Below are 27,171 nucleotides of genomic sequence, written 5' to 3' on the forward strand. Positions count from 1 at the left end.
GTGTTTCAACATTCAAACTTGCCACAGAGCAAAACTTGTGATGCATTTGCCTGTGGCTTTTCTATTCAGTCACATTTCTAATGTGATTATTTTCATATAAATATTCAGAAACTGTCATTACTAGTTTTTAATCTTAGCTTGAAATTGTTTCCAGTCAATACATTATTATCTATACTATTTTGCAGGACACATCCATAAACAAAGGTGTAAATTTGGTAACTTTTTCAAATTCCTGAACTTATCTGAATATAATGTTTCTCACTCCGCATAACTGCAGCTGATAGTTAAATTCTAACTAAATATATACATGTCCATCTTTCATCCTCCTCATGCACTTCTTGATTCAACCTGGTTCACACAAGTTTCATGAGAATTAAAGTTGATGTTGAATTTCATGGGCTGGTGATTACATTGCGTGAAAAACTATCAATATATCATGGCAGTAACAGGTTTTTTTCAGGTTACTTACTAACATGCTGATGCCTACAGTCACTTGCAATGTTAATGTTACAGATTTCCAGACAATGGCAACAACAGACTGGAACTTAGAAATGCATCCATTTCAAATCATGATCAATACCTGTGCAGCGTTGTTTTGTTTTCTTTTTCCTAGGTGCAAACTTGAAACACCAGTCTACCAAAAAATATGAATGCAGGCCAGGAACAAGTAAATCAAGTAGTAGTAACTGCTCTGAGATTAAGCTAATGTTCTGTTTATTTTCAGCTGTCCCTTGATCTGTACTACACAGAAGATGAAATTTATGAACTTTCATATGCACGAGAGCCAAGAAGTCACCGAGCTGCTGTAAGGACCTTTCCAGATTCCTAACAAAATAGCTTTATGAATAATGCAGTTAATATCCCTTGCATTCATCTTATTTTATTTTCGGCAAAACTGAAAACGGAGCAAAACTGAGCAAAATCCATTAAAGCAAAAAAATGTTTGGTTGATGATGAAACATAAAGGAGAGTGCATGTGAGACTTGATGCCGTATCAGGTTTCCTAAAAGAAACACAAATGCAGTTACTTGTACAGAGGCATCAGGCTTCCTCTTGAAAATCAATACTGGTTCTTTTAAGTTAAGAATTCTTCTGCGATTCAAATGATCAAATTTGTGAGGTTTTATGCTGCAGTTTTTGATTCTGTTTTGGAAAAAATCGTGAATTTATAGGGCACTCAGTGAATTGTGACAATTTAAGAAAAGACAGTTCAAGGAAGTTGAAGTATGACAAAATTATCAAAAATATGACTTTGTGTCAGAGAGGCCATTTCTGCAGTCCTTTATTTCATAGTCCATTGTCACAATTGAAAGAAGTATAATACCAAAAATATTTTAGTGTGGTACTAATAAAGTTTCATTCAATTTATTGTAGCCTTTGACACCTTCCAGACCACCAGTAGTGGCAGACTGGGCCTCAGGAGTAGCCCCAAAACCTGATCCAAAAACAGTCAGCAAACATGTTCAGAGGATGGTGGATGTAAGTATGGTTGGACCATTTACCTTATATCTCAGTTGTAGTCTTAACTGCTGGGTACAAAAGGATGCAGAGAAAGAAACAAGCTATTGCTACATTCAAAACTGTGCTGAGTTTGTTAGCACTTCTGTCTGCACAAAATGGATATTTCTGCTACCTTTAAACAGCAGTAGCAGTGAGGTATGAGAGGAAATTCCTTAAATAACTAAGAAGCCAGCCAGGAATGTGAAAGTTGATTTGTATTCTTCCAGAGTCATTCTTTCAAGCAGCCAGGTATTCCCACTCTAGCAGGGTCTTCAACATCATGTTACTGGTAGAATCTGAAAGCAGACCTCTCAACAGCTTTCTTACTAGCAGCCATTGCTTTTTTTTTTTTTTTCTCATTTGGGTCATCAGTTTTATTGGTGACTGATTTCAAAACAGAAACATGGAGAGAAGTAAAGATTTTCTTTACATTCCTGCATCATCTCTTTTTCTTCTAAAGACTTGCTTGTTATCCCTTGATAAACATATACTATTTTGGAGTGTATTTCTAAATTTGTCCTACATATGCTCCTTGCTCCAGGACCAACCCAGTCAGTAATGTCATTCCACAAGTAGAAATAAGTCTTCATATAACTGATTCTCACATAACATTAACCTGATCAAATAAGCCAGGCAGCTGCAGCGGTTTGTCGAGAGACCATCATTGAAAACATTAGTACAAGTTGTGTAAGTAGACCTTAGTGATGATCTTAAAGAGAAACTATGAGGTCCACTCTGAAAGTAATGCCTGCTATTTTATTATGTTGGCCCTTGACATCAGTGGTGGATGCTGGTGGTATGGCAGTAGATGTTGAACCTTCTGTCAACATTGTGTTACATTTTGTTGCCAAGTGACAGATGGCAATGGAAGAGATGTCACACAGAGTGGCATCTGACATGGAAGTGCATACGAAGTGGTGGTGTATCACTGATTTTCCCCATCTAGAAAAAATGGCACCCACTAACATTCATTGATGCTTTCTGAATGTTTATTCAGACCAAACAGGGGATGCAAGAACAGTGAGGTGGTGGGTGGAGTGTATCAGCAGTGGCACTGTCATAGCATCTGTGAAACAGTGGGTCGGCTCTGCTGTGCAGATTTTTACGAGCATGGCATGCAGGCTTCTGTTCACTGCTGATTAAAATGCATAGCTAATGGTGGTGACCAAGTTAAAAATAGCATTTTGTAGCTGAGAACTTTTTCTATCAAATAGTGTTATTGTGCTCTTTCTATCTGTTGTAATTTCTATGGAAATACATAGAGGCATTACTTTTGGAGCGAACTGTGTAAATAAGAGCTAGTCTTGTGTAGTGAACCATTCAGTTGTGTCTGTGTTGACCTATCACCTATCTGCATTTTCCTAAGAATCAGGAAATCATAATGCTTCTTTAGACTCAAGAAAAAAAAATAATTATAAAAACTCTTATATTATTTAATAGATATTGAGGGAAAGTGGGAGAGGAATGCTCTAAATATTGTGGACAGTTTCTGAAGTGCGAATGTAATAAGCTTCTACCCTTGTAATAAACTATTCTATTATTATCTTATACAGTCTGTCTTCAAAAATTACGACCATGATCAGGATGGTTACATTTCTCAAGAGGAATTTGAAAAGATAGCAGCCAGTTTTCCATTCTCATTTTGTGTAATGGCTAAGGACTCGTGAGTACTCATAAATCTCCTTTCATCCAGTTCTGCTTATCAACCCTGGCTTGTTTGTTTTGTTTTCTCTTCTTCTATCACTAGGATCGTAAAATCATCCTCTTCACCAGCAAAGTAAAAACGTAACTGACAAAAGCATCATTCAAATGTTTTGTGAATGAGCTTACAGCAGTGGTTGATGTAGCAGGAAGAGTAAAGATAAAAGAAAAATAGAATATTTTTGAATGACAGTATATACCACTGAATAACTTTCAAAAAATGAACCTGACCCTCAAAAACAGAGAATTGGCAAATGTATATTTTGGAAAAATTAAGAACGTTCTTCTTAGCACCTTAAAACGTGGAAAAATAAAACTGATAATAATATCAATAAAACTAAGAAATAGTTTTGAAGTTGCATCTCATATGCAGATTATTCATTTATCCTTACAGGCTGAAATTATGATGTGCAGAGAAGCTTCTGTAAACTTTGGGAGCAGTTGACAAAATTGTTGATATCACTGTAGGTTTTGATCAATTAAGATATTGCCATTATAAACTGTAAAGAAAAGGTATGTTTAATTCTTTTGCTTTTAAGAAAACAGATGCTTCACAAACAACTTTTCTTGTTTATTTTCAGGGAAGGTCTGATTAGCAGGGATGAAATAACCGCTTACTTTATGAGGGCTAGCTCAATTTATTCCAAATTAGGACTTGGCTTTTCTCACAACTTTCAGGAGACCACTTACCTAAGACCTACTTTCTGTGACAACTGTGCTGGATTTGTAAGCTCTCCTTTTTTATTCTTTTTTTTTTTTTTTTAATTGAAGGCAAATTACGTTAGTATTGTCTGAACAAATACCTGTTTTTATCAGATAATTACCTCATGTGACCTACAAAAACCTATACAAAACATCAGTGAACCTACAAAGAAAACAAGGCTGCTGCCCATGTAGCTATGTAATGTGCCCTTTCATACATTCCCCTCATGGTAGTATTATGTGCTTAAACACAGCTCCTTTCTTGTGTTTGGCTATGTCACTTAGACAAGACTTCCAAATTCAGAGATTTCCACTCCACTGAGCTGTTAGAATTTGTGCTATTAGAGACCATCCAAAGGAGGGCTATGAAAAAGCTAAAGTGTCTGGAAGGCAACAGATAATGTGGAGTGCCTGAGGCCCCTTGGTTTATTCAGCCCAGAGCAGAGGAAGCTGAGGAGAGGCCTCGTGGCAGCCTGCAGCTCCTCAGAGGGGCAGCAGCGATCTCTGCTCTCTGTTGACAGTAACAGGACCTGAGGGAATGGCATGGAGCTGCGTCAGGCAGCTGAGGTGTTAGGAAAGGGTTCTTCACTTTGCTGGAATAGACTCCTCATTTGGCCAATGCTGTCAGAAATATGATTTGAATTCTGGGTGGTCCTATACAGAGCAAGAATTCGGAGTCAATGATCCTTGTCAATCCCTTCCAACTCAGGGTATCCTATCATTTTATGAACTCGTGTTTGGTACAGATGTGACATGATTCCTGCCTAGCACAAGAAGATTTAGTAAAACGGAGTCCTACTGCTCCCAAGCTTAGCTGGGATCAAACAAGAGTGATGATATGAAATTCCCCATCTACTCCAGTTCCACAGCTTTACTTTGGGCCGTCAGATCTGCTGATGTATTCATTAGAGACTAGATCAAGCTATTTTGTTTGTGATTAAGGAGCATACATATAAATATTGTCTGCTAAACAGAATATTTATACTAAAGAGGTAGATGGTTCGTATTTTGATTTTACCATTAAAAGAATAGAAAAACAAAGTGTTCTGCTGGTGCTCAGATTTCAGAACTGAGTGGAGCTTTTAGCGATTTGTATATCTGGAGGTATAAAACGTGCAGAAATAAATACCCTCTCTGTTTGTCTGAATTTCAGCTATGGGGAGTAATTAAACAAGGATTCAGATGCAAAGGTAAGAATCTTTATCTTTTGTTATATTTAATCTATAATTAACGGTGAATGACAAAAAGGAAAAAAACAAACAATAAAAAAACAGCCCTGATCATTCCAAGATTTATTGTTGTAGACCTATTTAATCTGGCTCCTAAAGGAGGAGAAGGCTGACTTAAAATTAAGATGACAGACTGATGCTCCAAAAGAAATGCAAAGCTGAATGAACTGTTCTACTCTTTGCAAATCTTCACTGAATCCAGAGGGTTGAGGAACAGACCCTTCTATTCTGATGAATGAGAACATCAACTCTCTGTGACAACTGTATAACAGACTCAAGTATTTTGTAGAGTTTTCCACCTCATGCAGGTATCTGCTTTCTCTGCAACTCTACAGTCAGAAATCTGTTGCAACCGAATGTTGCTATTTGATATTTTCAAAATGAAAAGGCCTTTGAGGTGTATAGCAAAGGAATACAGCTGATTTCCTAGTTTATGTTGTTTCAGGTAACGCATGTAGGGATCACAAACATTTCCCTGCTTTTTGGGCAGAAAACTCAGTGTGAGAGTTATCTTAAGCACAACAGAGATGCTGAATTGTGTATACTTTCTTTTAACATTTTTTTTAAAACATTTGTTTACAGACTGTGGAATGAATTGCCACAAGCAATGCAAAGACCTGATTGTGATAGAGTGCAAGAGAAGACACAAAACTTCTGTTGCAGACAGCAGCCCAACATCTGCTCTTGCTTCAAGCCTCTGCACAGTAGCAGTTAAAGAGCAATTCCATGGTGAGGAAAGGTCACATTAAAAAGCTCAAAAGATCTAGATAATTTTTAAGTTGTTTCTTTTATTTTAAAGATAAGTTGTACTGCACTGTTTTGAGTTTTGTTAGTTAGTTACAGAGTTTTATCAGCCTAATAACTAAGCATTCCAGTTCAAGTCTTAGGTGAATAAATTTCTAGGACACCTCCCCTCACACCAAACAAGGTAAGGTGCACAAATTCCACAAGAATTCAGTAAGTCTTCAGCCAGATTCTCATGAGAACTTAAATGACACGAAATGAAGAGTTGCCAGCTTTCCTTAATTCTCCCATCTTGTAAGAAGCAGGTCTTGGTATGCTTGTTTTACCGCTGTTGTTACATTAAGGAACAGCTGTACAATTCTAAAATTTCAATGTGGAATCTATAAAGTAGATACTTATGTATCTTTGTGTTAGGAATCTACAACTCCTCTTGACTCAATTTACCATATATATTCTATAGGACTAGAAGAAGGACCATTCACATTTCCAAATGGAGTAGTAGAACACAATGAAGACAGCAAGGACCGAACTATTATGCTGATGGGCTCCTCAGCTCAGAAAATCTCAGTAAGATTGAAACCAGCCGTAGTTCATAAAGGGATACAGACAGACTCCACACTGCTGGCTGCTGATGTATCACATAGGTCAATGGAGAAGAAAGAGAAAAGGATACTAGAAAATCCTTATCTCCAGCCCATCCCACCATCCCCACGTCCAAGCCCATTACTAAGCCGTAAAAAGGCATATGTTAAATGGGAAAACAAGGAATCCAGTCAGAAAACGAAGGAGGAGCATCACGAGCATCACAGCTATAAACCCTCATACCAGGAACTTGAGCGGGTATGTACATAGTGGAACATATTTGGTTTTACACACCAGTACTGTAAAGAGCGTGAGGATGTGGCTGGGTGGGAAGATGTCATTCTGTCACTGTTCTCAAGTATAATTAATTGCCAGAACAATCCCCGAGGGACATACTGAATTCTTAGTCTCTTTACCTCCAGCAATGCTTCACTTCAAATAGGAATTTAAGTAGTAGTATTGGGCTTAGGGAATGTGTTCTGAAGACTTTACTATGATTATATTGATCCCTGTCTTCCTTAGAAGTGACAAGGAAGTCTGTGACCACAGTCCGACTGCTTAGGAAAAGGTATTACTCCATAAAACGAGTTATATTTAAGGAATTGTCTTCCACACATGTAACACAAGACTGGGAATGCTGAATAAGTGTTTTAACATGTTTGACAGTCTTCTATTTATGTACAGCATAATGTTGAAAACAGATAAACACTTCCTTAACAAAAATACTTGTAGCTAAAGATAATGACTTCTAATACAAATTTAAAACAGCAATGTTAGACAAAACCAGAAATTCACAGCACTTTAAAGAACGCATAAGAAAAAAACATTCAGGGAGATGCACGTGAGTTAAACAAAGAATTGTAAATCTCACAGTTTTAACATTTTTAGTTAAAAAATAAACATTCTTTACATGAATATCTCAATCTACTTCGGAAACAACTGTTCTAGATAATGCATGGGGTAGTTGCCTGTATTCATTTCCTCGTGGATTACAATGCTGGCAAATCAGCTCAGTGCACTAGCATCAAATTTTCTACAATATAGTATAATCTGTTATACACTGTATGGCTTCATTTCTCCTATATAATGAAACAATGTACTAAACCAGTCAGAACAATTTGATTGAAGCTCCTTATTTGGCTTGAAATAATAAGCAACAGGAATATACCAAAGCTTCTAAAAGGAAGAGTTTTGAAAGGATAGTAAGATGCTCCTAATACTTAGAAGTATTTCTTTTAAGAAAGAAGATTTTGCATAATTTAAATTCTAAGAGCCATATAAATACTTGCAGATTTGCATATTCTTAAAGGAAATCAGGGTGAAATAATCATATCTCCATCAAGTTGCTCACTGTTTATTCATCTACTTGAAATTTGGATTTTCAATGTCATGTCTAAATTCCAGCCCGGTAAGATCAATATGCAGTGACTACTGCTGAATATGAAAAGCAGCAAAGCTATGTCTTGACACCTATCTTATATTTGTATTCCTGGTTACTTAATTACTCATGGCATGGTCTCATTTTGGATAAATATGCTATAAAAATAAGTTTGTCCTAATCTAACTGTTGTGAATATTTTTAACAGCTTCCACAAAATTTTAACATGACCCATCTTAAAAGAAACAGTGAAACTGACATTTTCCTCCCAGGAGCCATACCGCTATCTTGAGTATCTTCATGTACTCAAAACATTAACTTCATTTAATTCCATCTTGGATTTTGAATACCTCACTAGATATTTCTGTAGCTCAGGTTCAGAATAGTCTATTTATTGTATTTGCCTTTAAAATTCACAGTTCACACTTTTCAGTTTTGCATTCACAGAGCATACATGTGATCTGTATATATTATTTTTTTTTTTAACTGCTATAGCATGTAGTAGACAGTCCCTAAATCACTAATCTGTGCCTAGACAGTCCCTAAAGCACTAATCTGTGCCATTCTGTAAGCAAACAAAATGACAGTCACATTCCCATTGAGTTTTCTGGACTTATTACTGTCCAGAGACAGATAGATACTGTCTTAGAGACAGATGGGAAGAGAACTATAAGAATTCGTTAAGATAAAATTATTTTCAGTGCATAGTCCCTACATATTATCTTTCAGCATTTTGGTTTTGAAAAAAAAGTTATGTAGGTAAATGTCTAGGCATGTTGCCCTCTCCACTCCCCCACCTCACCCCCCAAGAAAAACAAAACAAATATCACTTTCGTAGCCCTGAATTTCTTTCAAGTTTAGAAAGCAGTCAAATAACATACTGCTCCCTGCTGCTAAGAGCTACACCAACTGATCTTTATGCCAGTCAACCTACATGCACAACCAGACAATCCTGAAACAAATGTAAAATCAAATACCATTATTTTTTTTGTTTCCTTAGGAAAGAAATATTCTAAAGGCAGACAATGAAGGTTTAAAGATGCAACTGGAGCAGGCACATAAAACAATTGAATCTCTTACGATTCAGAGAAAAAATCATGTTATTGACAATCTACAACACAAAGACTGCTCCTAGCAGATGAGGGGAAGCTTCTTCTGGAAGAATGTAAGACTGAAGGGAACAATTGTGAAAAAGCTGCTTTACCAAGTGAACTGGAAAGACACTCCAAAAGATTTTAAAACAGAAATACTCTCTTTATTCTATACATTTCCCTACCGAAAACACACTCCCAAGTCTATAAATGAATCCCTTCAATTTAAGGTATGTTAGCATCATCTGCACAATGAACACAGTATCTTCTGGGATTGTATTTGAAAGGAGCGGCACTGTTCCTGAAGCTTATGTACGTGAGGACCATGTGATTCTACAGTGACTTGGCTGCACATCTCAGGCTACAAGTGCTCTAAGTAGCTACTCATAAGACTGTCACTTCAAATTTGGCCCAAATTCAGGTTTGTAGAAACAAACGCTCAATAGAGATAAGCATTTAAGTAAATCTGTACTCCATTAAGAGGAGAGTTCTTTCTCATTGTGGCTGAAACCAATTAAAAACATTACGTAGACAGTCATCTTTATTTCTAGAGTTTAGCATATTGAATATTAATACAAGTAGTTAAGCTGATTTTTAGACTTTGTTATGCCATACTGACAAAAGTTTTAAAACTTCATTAAGGTAAAACATAAGACTAGAGAGACTAGAGAGACTAGAGAGACTAGAGAGACTAGAGAGACTAGAGAGACTAGAGAGACTAGAGAGACTAGAGAGACTAGAGAGACTAGAGAGACTAGAGAGACTAGAGAGACTAGAGAGACTAGAGAGAGTGAATTCAGCTTCCATTTCAGTGTTCCAGTTTACAGCTTGGAATACTACTCATTGGGCTTAAGGGATAGCTTGCTGTCCCTGTACTGTAGATAACACAGGGATAACATTGACTATTTTTTTTAAACATCAAAGTGCATATCAGTGTTGTAACTTCTGAGTCGTATCTTAAGGACCATATTATGAAGGAAACTGCATAGCAATCTCAATGCAATGGATATTGTATTCCAGTTTCTAACATCTTATGGTTCTAACCAGGATTTATTCAGTTTTCCTCATAGATTTCATACGCACTTTAGGTGAAGAGTCAAGGTGACTGTGCTCTTACGTGTGTAGATTTTGTACAGTGAAAGGTGCTAGGGAGGTAATGTAGTTTTCTTAGAACTACAATGTGTACATACTGCTAGGAGATGACAAATCCGTCTTTCAAGTTGCTGGTGAATCTTTTAGTCATAAGAGCCAATCTTAAAATTTATTTGCATTTCACAATAATTCTTAGAATTGTATAAAACTCTCTTGCTTTTATAAAAAATGGATGGCATCGAGCATTTAAACAGCAGAAGCTGAAATTAACATATCTATTTACAACATACTTTCGTGCTCCAGCAGGGGGGTTGGACTAGATGATCTTTTGAGCTCCCTTCCAACCCCTGACATTCTGTACTTCTGTAATGTACTTAGTGCTCTTCAAAACTTGCAAATTAGTTTACAAAGTCCATGACAGATTAAATTTTTAGTTGACCCCTTACTACAGCATGTGTGCTTCGTGTTCAGTGGCTTAGATGTATGCTCTGTTTCCAGCTTACAGTCATTAATTGTCAAGCATATTAATACTTTATTTATTTTTTTAAAAGTCAATCTGAAACTACTTACAAATCTACTGGTTCTAAGTTCCTGGTTAGAACTTGAGTTGTGTCTGCATCCATGACTAAATAAAGACAAATATAGGGAGAGAGTAGTAGTAATAGTAGTATTAGACTTTCTGTTATCTTACTGTAAATAAATATGATCTGTGAAGAATTTAAATGCATATGACAAATCTAGCTGTTGTGAAGATTGTGAAACTTTTGTTCCTCATACACTAAACCTGAATTATTAATAGTTAACGTGAAATTGCACTTTGATCAGTGAAGCAGCCAGAATGGCTCTCAGACCATATTTGCACATTTGCTTTGCCAATTTTCTGTGATCTTCTTGATTTTTGTCCTCTCTGCAGGACTACAGTGAGAAGTATTTCTAATACACACTTAGCAGATAAAAAGTCTATTTCTACAACCATTAAAAGGAACAGGCATGAATGTTGGAAATGTTTCAATGTATTTGGAAAATACCTTAGAAGAGCAGCAAAATTTGGCAAATTTTGTGCATCTAAGGATACTCTGCTTGCTTATGGTTTCAATTCTAACAGAATTTCTGTATGTGTGTGTGTATGCATACATATATACACACACACTTTGCCTATTCTAGGAGGGTGGAAGAGGGAGAAAATTAACAAATCAGTATTTGGAAAGTTCCCTAATGCCAACACTGACCCAAAGGTTACTGTGTTAGTAAAGTTGAGTACTTAATGCTTAAAATCGAGTCAAGACTGTAGACTTGTACAGTCTAAAATTAAAACTTACTTTTTTGCCACCCTGTTCCTATAAACAGAATGATTTAGACCCAATCTGTTTGCAGGATCATCTTACAGAACCCATACATGATACTTCATGTATGCTGAAAACTTACTGCTTCAGATGAATTTGTTGATACCTGAAAAATTTCAAAGCTCTCCAATTACCTTCAAGGTGTTTGCCCAAAGCCTCTTGCAGTGTTTTGTTGTTGTTGTTGTTGTTGCTTTGCTTTGGTGGTAATCCCTTGTTATTACTTTGCAACTTCCTTTTTGCTGCATGAAATAATAGTGTTAATAGCAAATACTGACTATACAAGGATACTGATAAAACTGACAAAGCTACTGAGCAAAAATCACCCACATCTCTGTTGATCTTACTGCTACTTTATGCTAGGAAAAATGATATAATGACAGTACTAAGTGCTGTTTAGAGGACTCATCAGCAAGCACTGGTACTGAACACCATTTAACTCTTATCTTGTCACAGTTAACATAAATGAAAAGCACTCACCTTTATTCTTTCTCCAGGCTCAGCTGTGTTTCATATACGTACAGAAAGGAAGAAAAAATGAAATGTTCATACCCCAACTACTGTTTATTTTCTAAGTATGAATTCTGATCCTTAAAAGATGAAAGTAAGTAGACTGAATGATCTAACAATGAAAAGGCCAGAGCTAACGTTAATACTGAAGACCACTACCTTTAAAATAGCTTACATAAACTTTTGAAAATACAAAACAATATTACCTTTTGGAATTCTTTGTTACAGTAGCAATCTGTTATCCTGTGGGAACTGATCTCTACTCCATTTTTGTTTCAGTGCTACTAATGAAGATTGAAAAAGTGTACAGACTGTAAACATTTATATAAAGTGTAAGAAATCAGTTTAATATTTATAATAGAAAAAAAAAGTTAAAATTGTACTTTGTCTCTGAGTTTGTATCTAAAAGAAAGAAACCTTAACAACATATATTCATTTTCCTCGAGTCTGTCATTTGGGACACTTCTGCAGGACTGACCTGGTATACGTGAGTCTCAAGTCTACATTTACATTTACATGCCTGAGGACACCAAGAGAACTTGGAAGCTGGGCATTTTCAGATTATTTTTTCAGAATTTAGTGGCTGAGACAATACAGACACTGTTTTGCCATTACACTGTTCAAGGTATTCCCAAGCACAGTTCTTCATTAGCATTATCTCTTGCTTTTGTTAAGAACATTCATTCACAAAAGATGTTACAGCACGATAGGTAAGCTTAAACAAGGCTTCTGCAGTTTCTACTAGGGCTCGTACAAAGGCTGCGTCACGTCATCCTGAACCTTTGCTATTCTTTACCTTACTGCAGAACTCAAAATACTGTATCTCATGCATGTTTTTATGTCAGGTAGTGAACATCAAAATATCTGAGGGAAGGGAGGGAAGAAGAAGAGGGTGCTAACTACCGAAGAACACCATTCCTACTTACAGGCAAATCTGCTCTCCCGACTTTGCACATACAGAGCAAGGTGTGTTTTGCTTCAGAATTATAGAAGTGGAAAAAAAAAAAAAAAAACAACCAAAAAAGGAAACCTCCAATCATTACTTCAGTTCACTACTTGTGAAGTTTTTCCTTAATTTACATAAAGACAAAAGTAATGATCACATAAACATATGCATTTTTCTTTTTGTATTAAGATAAATTTTAACTGAGTGTCCTTCAATGGGGACGGATTCCTTAGTAACTCCAGATAACGTAATCAGGAATTTGGGACCTCTCCTGTCTGGTGAACTTTTCCTGGATTGTTATTGACTGCCTTCTCTACTTTTGTCAAAAGTTGTTATTTTTCCATGATCATAGAAAGCACGTTTCATCATTATTTCAAATCACCAGCAGGAAATCTTCCTTGCAAGCACAGGAGATATAAACAGAGAATCAAAATCACACTACACAAGTGATGCAAATAACTTCAAATACAGTACTTTATTCCTCAGTGTTTACAGCTGTTAACAAAACCATGTCTCTTCAGTCCTGACACAAAAGTTGTCTTCTTCAGTTCTTGATCAACCAAAACAATTCACTGAATTTGAATAAACACAGAAATAATCATAGACATATAAAACAGCTTTTCTCTTACAACAGAATTTTTGAAAATACCTTTTTCAAGACTGAAACAGAAGGGTTGGAGGTTTAAATCAATTGTTTTAATGGTATTATTGCATCTTCTGACAAAATAAGAACATATATTCTGACAACAGGGAAGACTGAGAAAAGGATACCTCTATGAAACGTGGTGGTGCTTACTTTGCTTTTCTACTACTGGCTTCACACTTCGGAATTACTCAAGAAAATATGAAATGGCTCAAATAATAATAAAAAAAAAAACCAACAAAGTATCTTCCATAAAACTTCAACTTATTCAAAGTTTTGTCTTTTGCGATGTCTACATAAAAAATAATTGGAAAACAGTACTGGAATAATTTAACTGTTAGAACTGGATGGGGGCACAAATCTCGTCTACTTTACTCTGAACTATTCTGTTACAAACAGCACAAACTGACAAGGTAAAAGCACTGAGGCACATACACAATTACTACAGTTCTACCAGCCCTACAGGTCAACTAACCCAGTGCATCTTCACATCTTAAGACTGATGAAATCTTTATGCACAGGTACACCGCTTGAATTTCCTAGCCTACATCCTTGGTGAAACTGAACTCTTGACTGTTGTTCGTATGTTACTTGTAGCAAAAATAACAGCATAGGATTAGCAAAGAGAATTTTAAATTAAGGCTTTGTTTGTTAAAAACTGTTCTCCCTCTTCCCTTGCTGACCAGTGCTTGTCACCTCCATGGCCAGCAGTCTCACTCGAAATGTCATTTGTGAGCTACCTCTATTAGCACTATGCGAAAATCAGTCTCTAAAGGAAGAAAATAAGTACTATGCTTCCACTTGAAATTCCTCTCCACAATGGCAGCAGAGGCTGACAACAGAAATGACTGTAGAAACAAAGTGATAATGATACTGCCAGAAGGTGGGTGAAGTTAAGCCAGCAGAGTACTTCATTATATTGAGTTCACATTCAAGTCAACATGTACAAGCAATGAAGTCTCCCACTCTCTTTTCTTAGAAGCCCACCGGAACTGTAAAGTATGCTCAAGGCTGTACCAATCACACCATAAAGCAGCATTCTTAGTCAATAAGCATACACAAAAAATCACAAGAAGGAAAGTTTTAAAGTTCATCTAGACTAAAATTTAAAATCAAGGTGTTGGTAGTAGCTAATTAATCAAATCTGACACGTTTTTAAACAACATGCTGGAAAATCACTTAATTTTAAACAGAGCTCTATGTTCCTGCATAGATCTGCCTCTGCAATTGAGGGCATGATGCATGTGTCCCTGAAGACAGGGTAACAACTTTAAAGCATGCCAACACAGACACCAACAGCAAGTTTGTGGGGAAAAAAAAAAAAACAAAAACTCATAACTGTGGTACATAAAAGCAAATTCAAATCTTAAAATTCAACTGCAGATAAGTCTAAGCTACATATTTCTTGAAAGTGCTTCAAGGTTTCTGTCAAGAGATGTGCCCAGCTTTACCAGATGCCTTCCGGAATCTCTGCAGTAACACGACCCTGATAAATACTATCATGAATACATACTTGGGCATCTTCTCTCTGTTTTACCTCTACTCACAAATGGCATCACAACAGAGGAGGGACCTAAAGAAGCTAGATAACAGACATAATTTTTAGCTGACAGCCCCGAACTTAATCTATTTTAACAAATCTATTTACAGCCATGTTTATACAAAACCCACTTCCTCATCTAGATGCTCTTTTACTAGAGTAACACTATCTGCAAAGGATAAGGTATCCATGCATATTGAGACAGAGTATCTTTCAGGTTATCACACCAATTGGGTGACAGAATAGAAAAGCAAAGTCTTTGAATGCTATATTGGAACTTTTTCCAGGAACCTCAGTGGGGAGCAGCAACTGCTGCGTGAGATAACTTATCAGCTGGCAGTTGCCAGTTGCCAAATAGAGAGAGTAGGCAGGAGGAAAAAAAGAAATAGCCTGCTCTTTCTCAGGCAACTGAGCTTTGTTGACCTTTATTTTTAAAGGCTGATGCAGAAAGAATACATAAATGAACTCCTACTGGACATGATAGTAGTAGAAAATGCTTTTATGAAACACCAATAACATGAAAAGCAAGTAAAGTAAAAAATAAACATCAAAAGTTGCCATGATTCAGGTTTTGTGGTACGTGCTCTGACCTTCAATTAATCTCCGATATATTTATGAACACACAAAGCCACCTAATTTTACTAGTATCTGTAGAGAACTAATTGAGAACATTACTTTTATGTGAAGTTCTGAAAGAATAGGAAAGCTCATTGAATAATTCTGACCAAAGCCTTAAGTGACAACTTGAAATTGAAGTTCTTCAATATGTCGAATGTGAAAACTGGATAAAGAAAAAAGCACAAAAGCAGCATTCTGGACTTTCAGAAGCATCTCCCTCAGGTTCTTAGGTCTGACTTTTTAATTACTTTTTTTTTTTGTATCCAGCTTTTGGAGCAGAATTCATGTGCAACATGCAATAATTAGAGAGGCCTGAACATCATCTTTATTCTGTTTCTTTAAAAAGGTTTTTATTCAGTTTTCTGAGACTTATTTTAAATAAATGAACATAATAAAAAAAAGCCACAACCAGTACGAAAAGCAAGGACTCTACTCATGATATTTTAGTATAAAAAGTTCTGTTCGGTTAACTAAAAGAATTCAATGACAACATCAGTTGGTTGAATGCAATGATTCACATGGTCATACTTAAATCTAATCTAAACCAAAGGTACCATATCTAAATTCCTGACACCAGTAAACACCACCACTATATTTCATCTGTTACTCTTTCAGTATCTCCGGTATCCTCCACCTCCTCTTCCACCATACGGATCTCCATAACCTCCTCTGCCACCATAACCACCCCTGCCACCATAGTCCCCCCTGCCACCTTGGAAACCACCTCCACCTCTTCCACCACCTCTGAAACCCCCACCCCCAAAACCACCCCCACCTCCAAAGCCACCCCCACCCCCAAAGCCACCCCCACCTCCTCCTCTACCCCCTCCCCCACCCCAGCCACCCCTCCCACCCCCACCTCCACCTCCACCTCCCCAGCCACCTCTTCCACCACCTTCCTGTCTTTTTTGCCACGGAGGCATTTCAGGAGGAGGTGGTTCAATCTCTGTTGGTCTGCCTCCACGGTCAGGTACTCTCCCCATCAGAACCTATATTGAAAAACAGAGGGATATAACAACTTGAAGGGACAGAGAGTAATTCTTTTTGGACAAAGACATGCTGCCTGCTCTTCAGAGGAAATAAGTTTCCTATCAGAGTGGAGCCTAACTGCTGAATTCATATTTCCTTTCCTTCTAACTTGCCAGCAATGTGGCAAGAACTACAAAAGTGATCCCATTTCCCATCTGTAAAATTTAAGCAGTTACAGCTAGCTAGCTAATAACAGTGTTCTGAAATAGTTACAAAGAAAACTGCATGCCAAGTATTACAACAAAGTAGCATATAACTCAAATATATACATACACATGAAGATTACTGTGCTGTTTGCTCTTCTATTCTAATTTCAAAAACAGGTTCTAACCTAATCAGCCAGTAAAACCAAAAATTGGCAGACTGGCATGAAGCTCTTAAAAGTAACACCAGTTTACCTTACATTAGGAAGTAGTGAGGAAAAAGGCAGAACAGAAAAAAAGCACAACATGCTGCCATAACACTTTCAAGAAAAGAAAAAATGATCTTTGTGGATATTATCCAGTGTACAAAACAGAAGATTGTACTCAACTAAGCTTCACAAAATTTCAAGTTGAAGAATGAAGAGGTATTCAGGTATGTCTTTTTGTTGTAATTCCCAGATTTCCTAAACTCTTTGTATGATGAATGTTAACTGACACTGAGTCAGTCCCAGGCACTCCAATCAAAGACCTCTTACAAAACAAACGACCAACCCAACAAACACACAAAAAAAAAACAGAGGTCATACAATAATTAGAAAACTTCAGAATCTTCAGGATAAGAACATATTAAAAAATATCTAAGTGGGGCAACAAAACTTTAAGAAGTCTGTAAAACAGGATTAATAATAACTCGCCATTTGAATTGTGAATTTAATGAAATTACTTGCAAGCTTTGAGGTTTTGAGGTTTTTTTTAAATACACAAGAAGGCAGTGCAATTTTTTCTTTTTTATAATTACAGATGCCAAATAAAATGTTACTTTGCAGAAAAAATGTCCCTTCTATAAAACTTCTGTGATTTATAATATACCAATAAAGATGTTTGTTAACAAATAGAAATAAAGTCATGCATTTTAGTTCTTCATTACTATGCTTGGCATAATAAGCTGTAATGAACTGAACAATATAAACCTGACAACATGTAGTCAGGCATTATACCAGAAAGAATAACACATATCCCTAACTTGAGGTATGCAATTCCACTGAATTCAAGTAGTCATCTACACACACACACACACACACGCGCGTGCACACACACAAACGCATGAACGTTTTTGTCAATACATACCCCTATACTGGGGGTTTATAACCCCAAAGTAAAACAAATAAAAAAACAAAGCCAATTAATAATGAATCCAAATGTGTTAAGTACTCTATTTGTCTACTAATCCTAACATGAAGTATAATAAGCCAGCTTGTGAGGCAACCCTGAAGCACAACTTCCTCCTTTGCCCTATTTTAGCAAGTATGCTCTACTTGATCTCTAGTAGCTCTAAGGAATGTTAACAGTTGTCCAGTTAACACATCCTGTTTCTGTGTTGATTAAGCAAAAGAAAGAACTACTATTACTACTGTTTTATGTTGAATGAATGAAGTCTCCTTCCTATGATAATAAGGATCCCAAAACAAAAGGGTGATTCTTATCTTTATCTTGCTCTCAAACGGTCTAATCAAGCGTTTATCGACCCTGAGAACTGACTAGAGCAGTCCTGTGTCCTGAGAATACTGTTTGAAAAGCACAACTCTGTAGGAAGGGAAAAGTAATTCTGAACTCTACCTACCTCCTCCATTGTACCTGCTCATCTAGATGACTGCTTTCTATGACTGACTGTGTTATAAGATAATAATACAAAAAAAAAAAAAAAAAAAAGTTGTTGCATCGTTTACTGGAATGCTGCAAACTTTCCTTTTCTAAAATACCGAGCATACCCATCTTTCAAAGAGGAATAAAAATATTAAACACAGCGTAATCCCAAATTTTTGATAGGTCTGTAAAATCCTCTTATCATATCCCAGAAAGAAAAGTTACCTTGTTGATTGCGCAGACTGTATTCTCTCGTGTTGATCCACTACTTGTTCTTATGATCTTTGATAAATCCTCTCGAGCAGCAAGAAGGTGAGCTAACGTTACTGTTGACTTTGGAGATAACGCATAGCGCTTGGGCTGATAGATTCGTGCTATGTCATCTGTTTTTACCTAAATGATAAAAATCAAACATAACTTACGTGCGAGACATACATATAAACACACTTACTGCATGCAGGCTGTAAAACACACTTACTGAACAGGTCTCAGTAAGTTGCAGCGGCTGTGATGTCTGAAAAACTAGGTTAGCTTACAAAATACAGTGCCAGTTGTCACCAATTCTCTCCATATGGTGATGTACAAAATATGCTGGTGAAATTCAGATGGCTACAACAGAAACTCTCCTATCCATTGGCAGCAAACATTCTTTGATGCTTTCCAATATATATAAGACTAAATTTTAGACTCCTCACTGTAAGAGAGGGAAGCAAGCTAGAAACTGAATTAAAAAAGGAAAATAACTTGCTTATTGGCTTAAAAAAAACCATGAATATCAAAACATTTTGAATCCCAAAAGCTTCTCTGGAGAATTTTACAAGAAAAGTGAGGAGACAAGGATTAAAAAATCATATGCAGTTTTTAATCAATATATAATAGAATCATTTCCGTAACTGCATACTACTTCATATCAACAGTTTTTTTCTTTTGCAACAAGAAAGCGAAATCTTACTATTTTAGAATCACCAAAAATCTCATTAAATTGTTATTCTTCTGTGAAAGTATTCGTCGTTTCAAATGTCATTTGAAATAACATCAGGTGATTTAAAATTTCAGTCTAAGTTAGTATCAGCCAACATCAGCTACATCCTAGAAGTACACTCTACATTTGAAAATTTATAGCTGTATTGCCACAGCAACGAGAAGTTGCACACAGCGTGAAATCTGACAACTTCAAGGTAAATGCCCTCTCTTTTCTTCTTTTCCTGCATAAAAGAATTCACAACCCCAGCAGACGCTGAAGTGAGCCGTTCAGAAACAGCAGTCTTTGACTCATGACTTTCAGTGGTACTCAGTGAGCTTCATAAAAAAAGATTGTGTCTGCATGCGTCTATGCCAAATTTTGACACTGCTTTCAGACCTAACTTTCTACACAAATCTTGCATTTTCTCTTGAAAGAAAAGTTTATCCTGCAGCTCATGAGGAAAAATATCTCCCTTTCGCTTCCTGCATGTATATTCATCATATTACAAACTTTTAGTATCTTCTCTTCTGATGTTACTGGGTTGAAATAGTATGCATTTCTAGGTCAGAAATATCAGACTGGGTTAAATCATTACTATTTTTTTTTAATATACAGAGTGCTAGGAAATCATAAAAATGAAATTACTGCCATTAGATATTAAGAAAAATTTCTTCTCAAACCGAGAGGTCAGGTGCTGGAATGGGATACCAAGGGAAGCTACCATCCCTGGAAGTGTTCAAGAAATGTTTAGATGCTGTATTGAGGGATGTGGTTTAGTAGGGAAATACTGGTGATAGGTGGACAGTTGGACTGGATAGTCTTAGAGGTCTTTTCCAACCTTGGTGATTCTGTGATAACAAAACAATACCAGCAGACAAAATCCACAGCAGTGGTTTGGAAGTTTCAGCCATCTGAAGGAGCAGAAGTAATTGCGTGCTTTTCTCATACAAGCTCTTCAGCTGACCATTTGCTTATTCAGTTGTTTTGCATCCCAGATAGATTACAGTCACTGTAATAATCTCACTGACCCTGTGAGTTATCTATGTTAAGGCCCAGTGTTTGGCTTTCTCTTGCATTTCTAAGAGAAATGTTGAGGATTCCTCTTACTTTATTTCCCTGGGGCAGATGAATATAGGAAGAAAAAGGGAGGTGTGGACTTACAGTGAAAAAACCCAACAGAGGATGCTAGAATTCCTATTTTTGGAGCTATAGACACTCACAAAAGACAGCCTGTGCTGCTCAGTCAAATCCTTGCCCTTCCACAGCATCTAAGATTCAGATATTATAACCCAGGATGAGAAACTGCTTGAAAAGAAGACAGCAACAATGGAATTGTATTTACACAGTACGTGTATTTGCTAACAAGACCTACAAAATTGTACCAGACTCCCACCTACAGGAAGCAAAGAATGCAGCAAGCTTACCTTTGCTCTATCAGACCAGCCAAATGACTGCACTGTCACATCTAGCCTCTTCATTAACATACGACGGCGACATTCGTATTCACTGCGAAGAGCATCATTGATTTTTTCCAATCTTTCCTGCAGTGTCACAGTACAAAAATCCAAATGTTCAATTCTATACAGGTATGTAAGCCAAATGAAATGCAACCCCGTTCAGCAAATAAGATGGCCATTCCCAGGTAACTTCTATAAACTACATAAAATTAGGGGTGCATCTGTGTAGTGCAGCAGCAGTGTGTAATTAAAAGTATTTTAAAAGTAAATACATGTATCAACACAAAGAACATTAATTCTGGAAGTATCTAATTGTTAATGTTAGCGTTATTAATGCTTAGTAATTGAATGTTAATTACCAATAGTCAGAACAGTGACTGTAAAATGGACAGTCAGATAAAGCCATAAACATAAATTTCAACCATCCTGTGAAATACAGAAAAAAATTGAGTTGTTTTTATTCTTACCACTTGATCAGAATTCAGAGGTTTTGTTAGCAGTGATTTCCCCACGTGGTTTTTTTGAACTTTTGAGAGAATGTCCTTTATCTGAAACAAAACACATAACACAAATTATATTTACACTTACTTCACACAACTCATTCCAATCATAAGATCAAATACAGCACAAGCGTTTTATCATAGACTCATAGAGATGCATCTTCTGTCTTATTATCTATTTAAAAGAAAGTAAGAGTTCCTGAATACTTTTATTACATGACTCTTTCTGCAACCTTTGTTAACCAAAGTAAAGAGATCACATCTGTAATTTCATCCAGTGACCAGTACGTTCATCAAGCAACATTTAAGGAGGAACTGGGTTCACACACAAACTTTACAGCTTGTGACACACTGCAACGCTCCTGAATCTCTATTAATACTTTATTCCCTCACTTGCATCAGCAGTACACTGAGTGCTCACCCTCCAAGTACAAGCTTTGCTGCCTTACAGTTACAGAGTACATTGTCCAGCCTCGACCAACACAGCTGTAAGTAAAAGACTTTTGGTAAATATCCTGTTTGCAGGAAGACAGGAATACAACTGTCCTCTTGCATATATTCCCAAATATTATTTTCAAAGATAGTGTCTTCATATTTCAATTGAATTCTGTTCAAGTTAAGCAACATTCTAATATGCCATACCAAAATACAACATGTGATCTGTCCCTTTAGCAGGTTGCTGTTGCACAGCTGAACTATTCTCAGAACTATTCCCACAGCTGCTGACAGTGCTGAAGATGCTAGACAGAGGCAAGAGCACACAAGTTGAAATGCTGCTTTCAAACTCTGCTTACTTTTTCCAATTCAATAAAAAATAGTAGATTTGTTTGTAAGTTTCTGTTACAAATTATCTAGTATAATAGTAAGCATTAGCAGTGCAATTTTACACAGGATCTAATTAAATTAGAAGCAATAAAATGTTTGGAAGAAGACATTGATCATTTCTAGTGAATTTTTGTAAGGATCTAAAAAAGTAACAAATGGCACTGAAGAAAAATTCATGAAGCAAAGAAATCCAATTATTGACATCACCATTCTAATGCAGCCACATCTTGTAAGTGCACATACCCAACTGGATACTACCACCGAAATGAACTCTGAACCTGTCCCACTTGAAACTAAAGGATGAAGGACAATGAAACATACAGTAGAAATTCTACGGCATCTCCTGAACAGTAGGAAAAAAATTCTTCTCTTGTAAGGGCCAGAAAGTTCAGAGCACAAATTACACTATTAATTTGTAGTAAAAGAAAATGAATGAACTAGTTTTGTCACATTTCTACACTGCGAAGTGAGGGCAAGTTGTATAAGTACAGCAGAGCTGATGGATCTGGAAAACACCAAAAAACAGCTCAAGGCAGTTTGGGAAGGTAGAAACAGAGAGAGAACACACTTTTAAGACTCACTTTAGCACTAATGAAACTGTAACAGTAACGCCCTGTGCACCAACTCAAGCATGTGATCCTAACTTATAGGAACTCTCGGACTTCACAAAACATGGCAGACAAGAAACCCTATAACTCAAGAAAACCTTCTGGGCTCATAGGTGTGTAGGTGAGAAGCTAACCCAGAAGGCCTGCTGCTGCAGAACTAGAGTCCTATTCCTTTACCTTGGCATGGAACTACACCTGTATCAAAGAAGAGATACAAAGCAGCCATCAAGGAAGGTCACTGGCCATAGCTGGAGCCTACAAAGCCCTCGGAATATAAACAGGGCCTACATCCATCTGGAGGAAAAATCAACAGTCCTAGGCAAGTATTAGTTGATCAGCTGAACTCTGTTGTTTTAATCCTCAGAAAACACCACCAGAATTGTTTCTCCCCCATCCCCACAAAAATGTTTATTAGCAAGACTAGATTTAAACGTTCCATTTGAGCTAAACAGATCAAGCACAGTGGCATTATGGGAATGTAGATGTTTTCACCACCTGGGTGCTTGTTCTTGTACATGAATCTATTAAAGGTTCTGCACTGCCGCACACGTAAGAAAATCAGGCCCTCTCCACAAAACTTCCAGTCATTCACCAGCTCACTGAGCAAGGAGGAAGGAAGAAAATAATCACACAGAATCACAAGGTTGGAAAGGACCTACAAGATCATCTAGTCCAACTGTCCTCCTATCACCATTACTACCCTCTAAGCTACTAAACCACATCTTGTAGCACCTCATCCAGATACCTCTTGAACATTATTATATAAAAATGAGCAAACACAGGCAGCATTCATCTCCCACAGTTCTCAAGAAGGGACTAGTTCTCCCCAGGCATCAGGAAGGAACGAACAGTAAAACTTCTAACTACCTGACAGAGAAAATAAATTCTGCAGTGAGAAAGACAAATATCACATCATCATCACTAAATGAGTTAGAATTTAGTGGGATATAACTGAAATACCTACACTGCATATTGACTAATCTGGTAATTTGGGCACTTTCATCCTATGTACAGCTAAGGAAATGGCACTAACAAATCAATACTTGCAGTTAAGATACTCATAAGCTAATGAGCAAAAATGTAAATTTTGGAAAACTTTATTAAATTTAACTACTTCTCAGAATACAGGTACATAAACTGTTATCAGACTAAGTCTTCTGCATTTAAATAGTAACACAAAAGTGTTACTTCAACTCATGCCCTAAGTTTGCATGGCAAAGCACGGCTCACTACATACCTCACCCTCAGGAAGCCACTCAAATATTTCACCTCACAACTGAAACAGTTAAGCACTAAGCAGTATAAAATGAATCATCCTGTTAGGCCCTTAACTAAGATGGATGCTTACAGGCATGAAAGTTAACAACAGAGAGAAAACCTGTACCTTTTGTTCCACATTGTTTAACAAAGGAGGAATATCGGATGAGGAGGAGTTTGGTAAGCCCAGTGCATCACAGATAGCTTGTACTTCTTGATTGATTTCGTTGTGCTTTTCCAAATGAGAGCTTTTACTTTTCTTGCTGTGCAGTATCTTTAAAGCTTGAAGTTCTGTACTTAGAAATACTATAGAGAAAAGCATCACAATGGCAGATTAAGAGGCATGACAAATTTTGTATCCATGTTCTTGTAAAATGAGATGGTGATAAAAGACCCTTTCTCAGTCCTCTCCTGACAGGTCAGCGTCAGTTTCCCATTCGTTACCTGAACTAACTTTCATCTAGCTTTCTGTCTTCTGTCTGCACATCTTAACTACATATACTTGATTGCTAATACCCTTCCCCAGGCCAAGTTCCTTGGCTAATTTCATACTACCACACTGCTCCCTGCTGTTATTCCATTCTTCTTCCATCAAATCTCAAGTGTTTGCCACCATCAGTTTCCCAATATAATTTTTCTGTACTCAATCTCAGCTGGTGCTGCTTAGCCCAGGTCTAGCTTAAATCTAGATGTTGCTCTCCTCAATCTTACTTTCAATCTCCCAATCATGCTGCATTTTTTTTTTCAAGCTGCCCCAAGACTTCTCAGAATCGAGAGAAGCAAGGCCTTAGTTTTGGCTAAGCTGGAACTGGATCAAGAAATCACCAGGAGGCCTCAGTAGGTTGAATAAATACATCACAAAGAAATATTACTCTTGCCATTTTCATTCTTCCACAATGCATGATGCATGCACAGGTAAGCTGTAGTGATTGTAGAGATACACTTAAATACACATAAAGAAATATTTAAATTGTATCATAATTACAGAGCAGTCATATAAAATATAAGGGGAAAAAATGTTTTTAACTTACAGAGGAGTTTAAGGCAATCTTCTTTCTCTTTCAATCTGTCCTTTATGTCTCCAGATACAAGTGATGAATATGGGCAAGCCATTTCTCTCAGGAAGCCACTAATCTCAAGCTGGAAGCTCTCTATATCTTTATCACCTACAGAAATAAATAAAGACCATTAATTGTTTTTCTTTTAATTTAATTTTCTTCTTCTTCTTTTTTTTTTTTTAATAGAAACCTCCAACTAAGATTTTATGATTTATACATTTAGATTGCAGTTTTCAACACCACTGACAAACACCACCTGCCACTCCAGTAACATTTTCTTTCTTCTTAAAGAGACAGGCAACACTTTCAATAGCAAAGGCAATATTGCATTCATGCTTTAAACAAGAAACTGATGTTACAGCAGTCTGAAACCCTAATGCAAGTATTCAGAGTGAATCAGCAGCTCGCATCTAGCAGAGAGGCAGGAGCACTTACTGCTTCAGATCACAGGAATACTGCAGTCAAGCAAACAGCATACGCCACAAAGCAGTGGACAACTGTCATTCATTTTGTGACGACCAAGTTCCAGGAGTTAAACTAACCTAATGACACCTATATGCCCAGATGTATTGACAATGGTAGGTTATCTTCTCCCCCTTCTTCCTTTTGAAAGAATTTTCACCAGGTTAGACCTTAATCTAGCAGCTACATACATCAGGCTCTCTTTGGCTACCTCTTAGCTGCCTTCTAAATATCAATATTAATTTTATTACTAGCTTAAATGTCAAGTGTGAATCCCCCAAACAAGTACTACGTAGCTTCAATAAATTGACACTAATTTACCATCTGCTGACGTGATGCTTTCTTCCATGTCACCAAGTGACTTTATTTGGGAACCTAACCAAACACAGAGGTCAAAAAACTCCGGTGAAGACAATCCACTTTGTGCTGCTTTGTTCAGGGCTTCCTCCTCCAAGAGGGGACCCGCGTACCTGTACAGGGAGATAAGGCTTGATAATACGAACAGGGTTTAACAGAAAACGTGCGTACGTTTAAATACGCTGAGCGCTCCGTCACAGCGGAGGCGCCCACCAGCACACGGCCTCAGCGTTACAGGCAGGGCAGCCCCCGCACGGGCTCCCAGGCGAGGCAAGATGCCCCGCTCGGCCAGCGCTCCGCTCCGTCCCCAGCCGCGCGCATCCCCCCCCGCCCCAAGCGCAGCAGCGGCGCCCCTCGGCCCCTCCGCACCGCCGCCGGAGCGGAGCAAGGCCGGCCGGGCCGCCGCTTCCTCCAGGAGCCTCCCGTCATCCCCAAGGCCTCGCCGCGAAAGGAGGGCCGCAGCCGCTCCCCCGTTACCTACCCCAGGGCCTCCAGCGCGTCCAAGATGTCGCACTCCATCTTCAGGCCCGGCTCCAGCTCCCTCATGCCGCCACAGCGGCTGCCGCCGCGCTGTGCCCGCTTCAAATCGGCCCCGCCGCAACCTGCGCCCGCCGCTGCGTTCCGCGGAGCCGCCAGGCCACGGTGCAACCTCTGCCAGATACGGCAGGTTGGGCAGCCCCGACAAGCTGCTTCATCTGGGTTCCCAATTGAACCCCGGAACGTGCATCTGAGAGCAGGGAGTCTGGAAAGGAGACTCTTAGTCCTGCTTAAACAACAAGCAATTTGTTACACTTTGGGGGAGTTCAGTTTCCCCACACCGTCTGGCAGCAAGGAGCTTGCACTGAGTAGCATTAACATATGCAAGATTTCAGGAGAGCTTTAAGAATGACAGAAGCCACAGAATTTTGTGGCATTGCCTGCTTTACGAGAAGAGCGGTTCAGGGGGAATTTCCTTGCCCTTTTGTCTCCTCCTTGAGAAATGGACTCAATCCTAAAATAATTTTTATCTTTATTTCTCCCAAGGGTTCCATTTGCATGTGCTGTTTGAAATAGAACAAGGGTATTCCTGCAGCAATGAGAAAAAGTACTGTGAAGTTCACTCAGGAGTGGTGCAATCAGTGCACCGGTGTCCCATGTTGAAAGCAGTGTTTCATTAAGAAAAGATTTCTGCTGAAGTGTTGAAGGCTTAGTTATGCCCTCCCCTATCTGCTGAAGCAGCAATAACATTATCATGCTTTCTTGCCTCTTCAT

The 27,171-nt window shown here is 37.8% G+C and overlaps 2 protein-coding genes across 2 annotated transcripts in view; one reads left to right on the top strand and one right to left on the bottom strand.

Annotated features, from left to right (window-relative positions):
* The window catches only part of RASGRP1 (RAS guanyl releasing protein 1), a gene marked incomplete at both ends in the record, with an annotated part of 36,076 nt that extends 27,105 nt beyond the window's left edge, over positions 1-8,971 (top strand). Inside the window, 8 exons of the mRNA XM_079537651.1 lie at positions 725-805; positions 1,375-1,479; positions 3,054-3,163; positions 3,783-3,927; positions 5,057-5,093; positions 5,715-5,861; positions 6,337-6,716; positions 8,837-8,971. Of these exons, the coding sequence (XP_079393777.1) occupies positions 725-805; positions 1,375-1,479; positions 3,054-3,163; positions 3,783-3,927; positions 5,057-5,093; positions 5,715-5,861; positions 6,337-6,716; positions 8,837-8,971 (1,140 nt within the window). The remainder of the gene's footprint in view (positions 1-724; positions 806-1,374; positions 1,480-3,053; positions 3,164-3,782; positions 3,928-5,056; positions 5,094-5,714; positions 5,862-6,336; positions 6,717-8,836) is intronic.
* A 7,256-nt stretch (positions 8,972-16,227) lies between these two features.
* FAM98B (family with sequence similarity 98 member B) lies at positions 16,228-26,466 on the bottom strand (the record flags this gene model as incomplete). The annotated part of the gene is made up of 8 exons (XM_079537559.1): positions 16,228-16,605; positions 18,658-18,825; positions 20,821-20,937; positions 21,321-21,401; positions 24,171-24,349; positions 25,075-25,209; positions 25,885-26,033; positions 26,402-26,466. 8 exons carry the CDS (start codon positions 26,464-26,466, stop codon positions 16,228-16,230), a joined length of 1,272 nt encoding a protein of 423 aa, XP_079393685.1.
* Between the last annotated feature and the right edge of the window lie 705 nt (positions 26,467-27,171).

This window comes from Tetrao urogallus (genome assembly GCF_951394365.1).
Source record: "Tetrao urogallus genome assembly, chromosome: 6".
Classification (NCBI taxonomy): Eukaryota; Metazoa; Chordata; class Aves; order Galliformes; family Phasianidae; genus Tetrao; species Tetrao urogallus.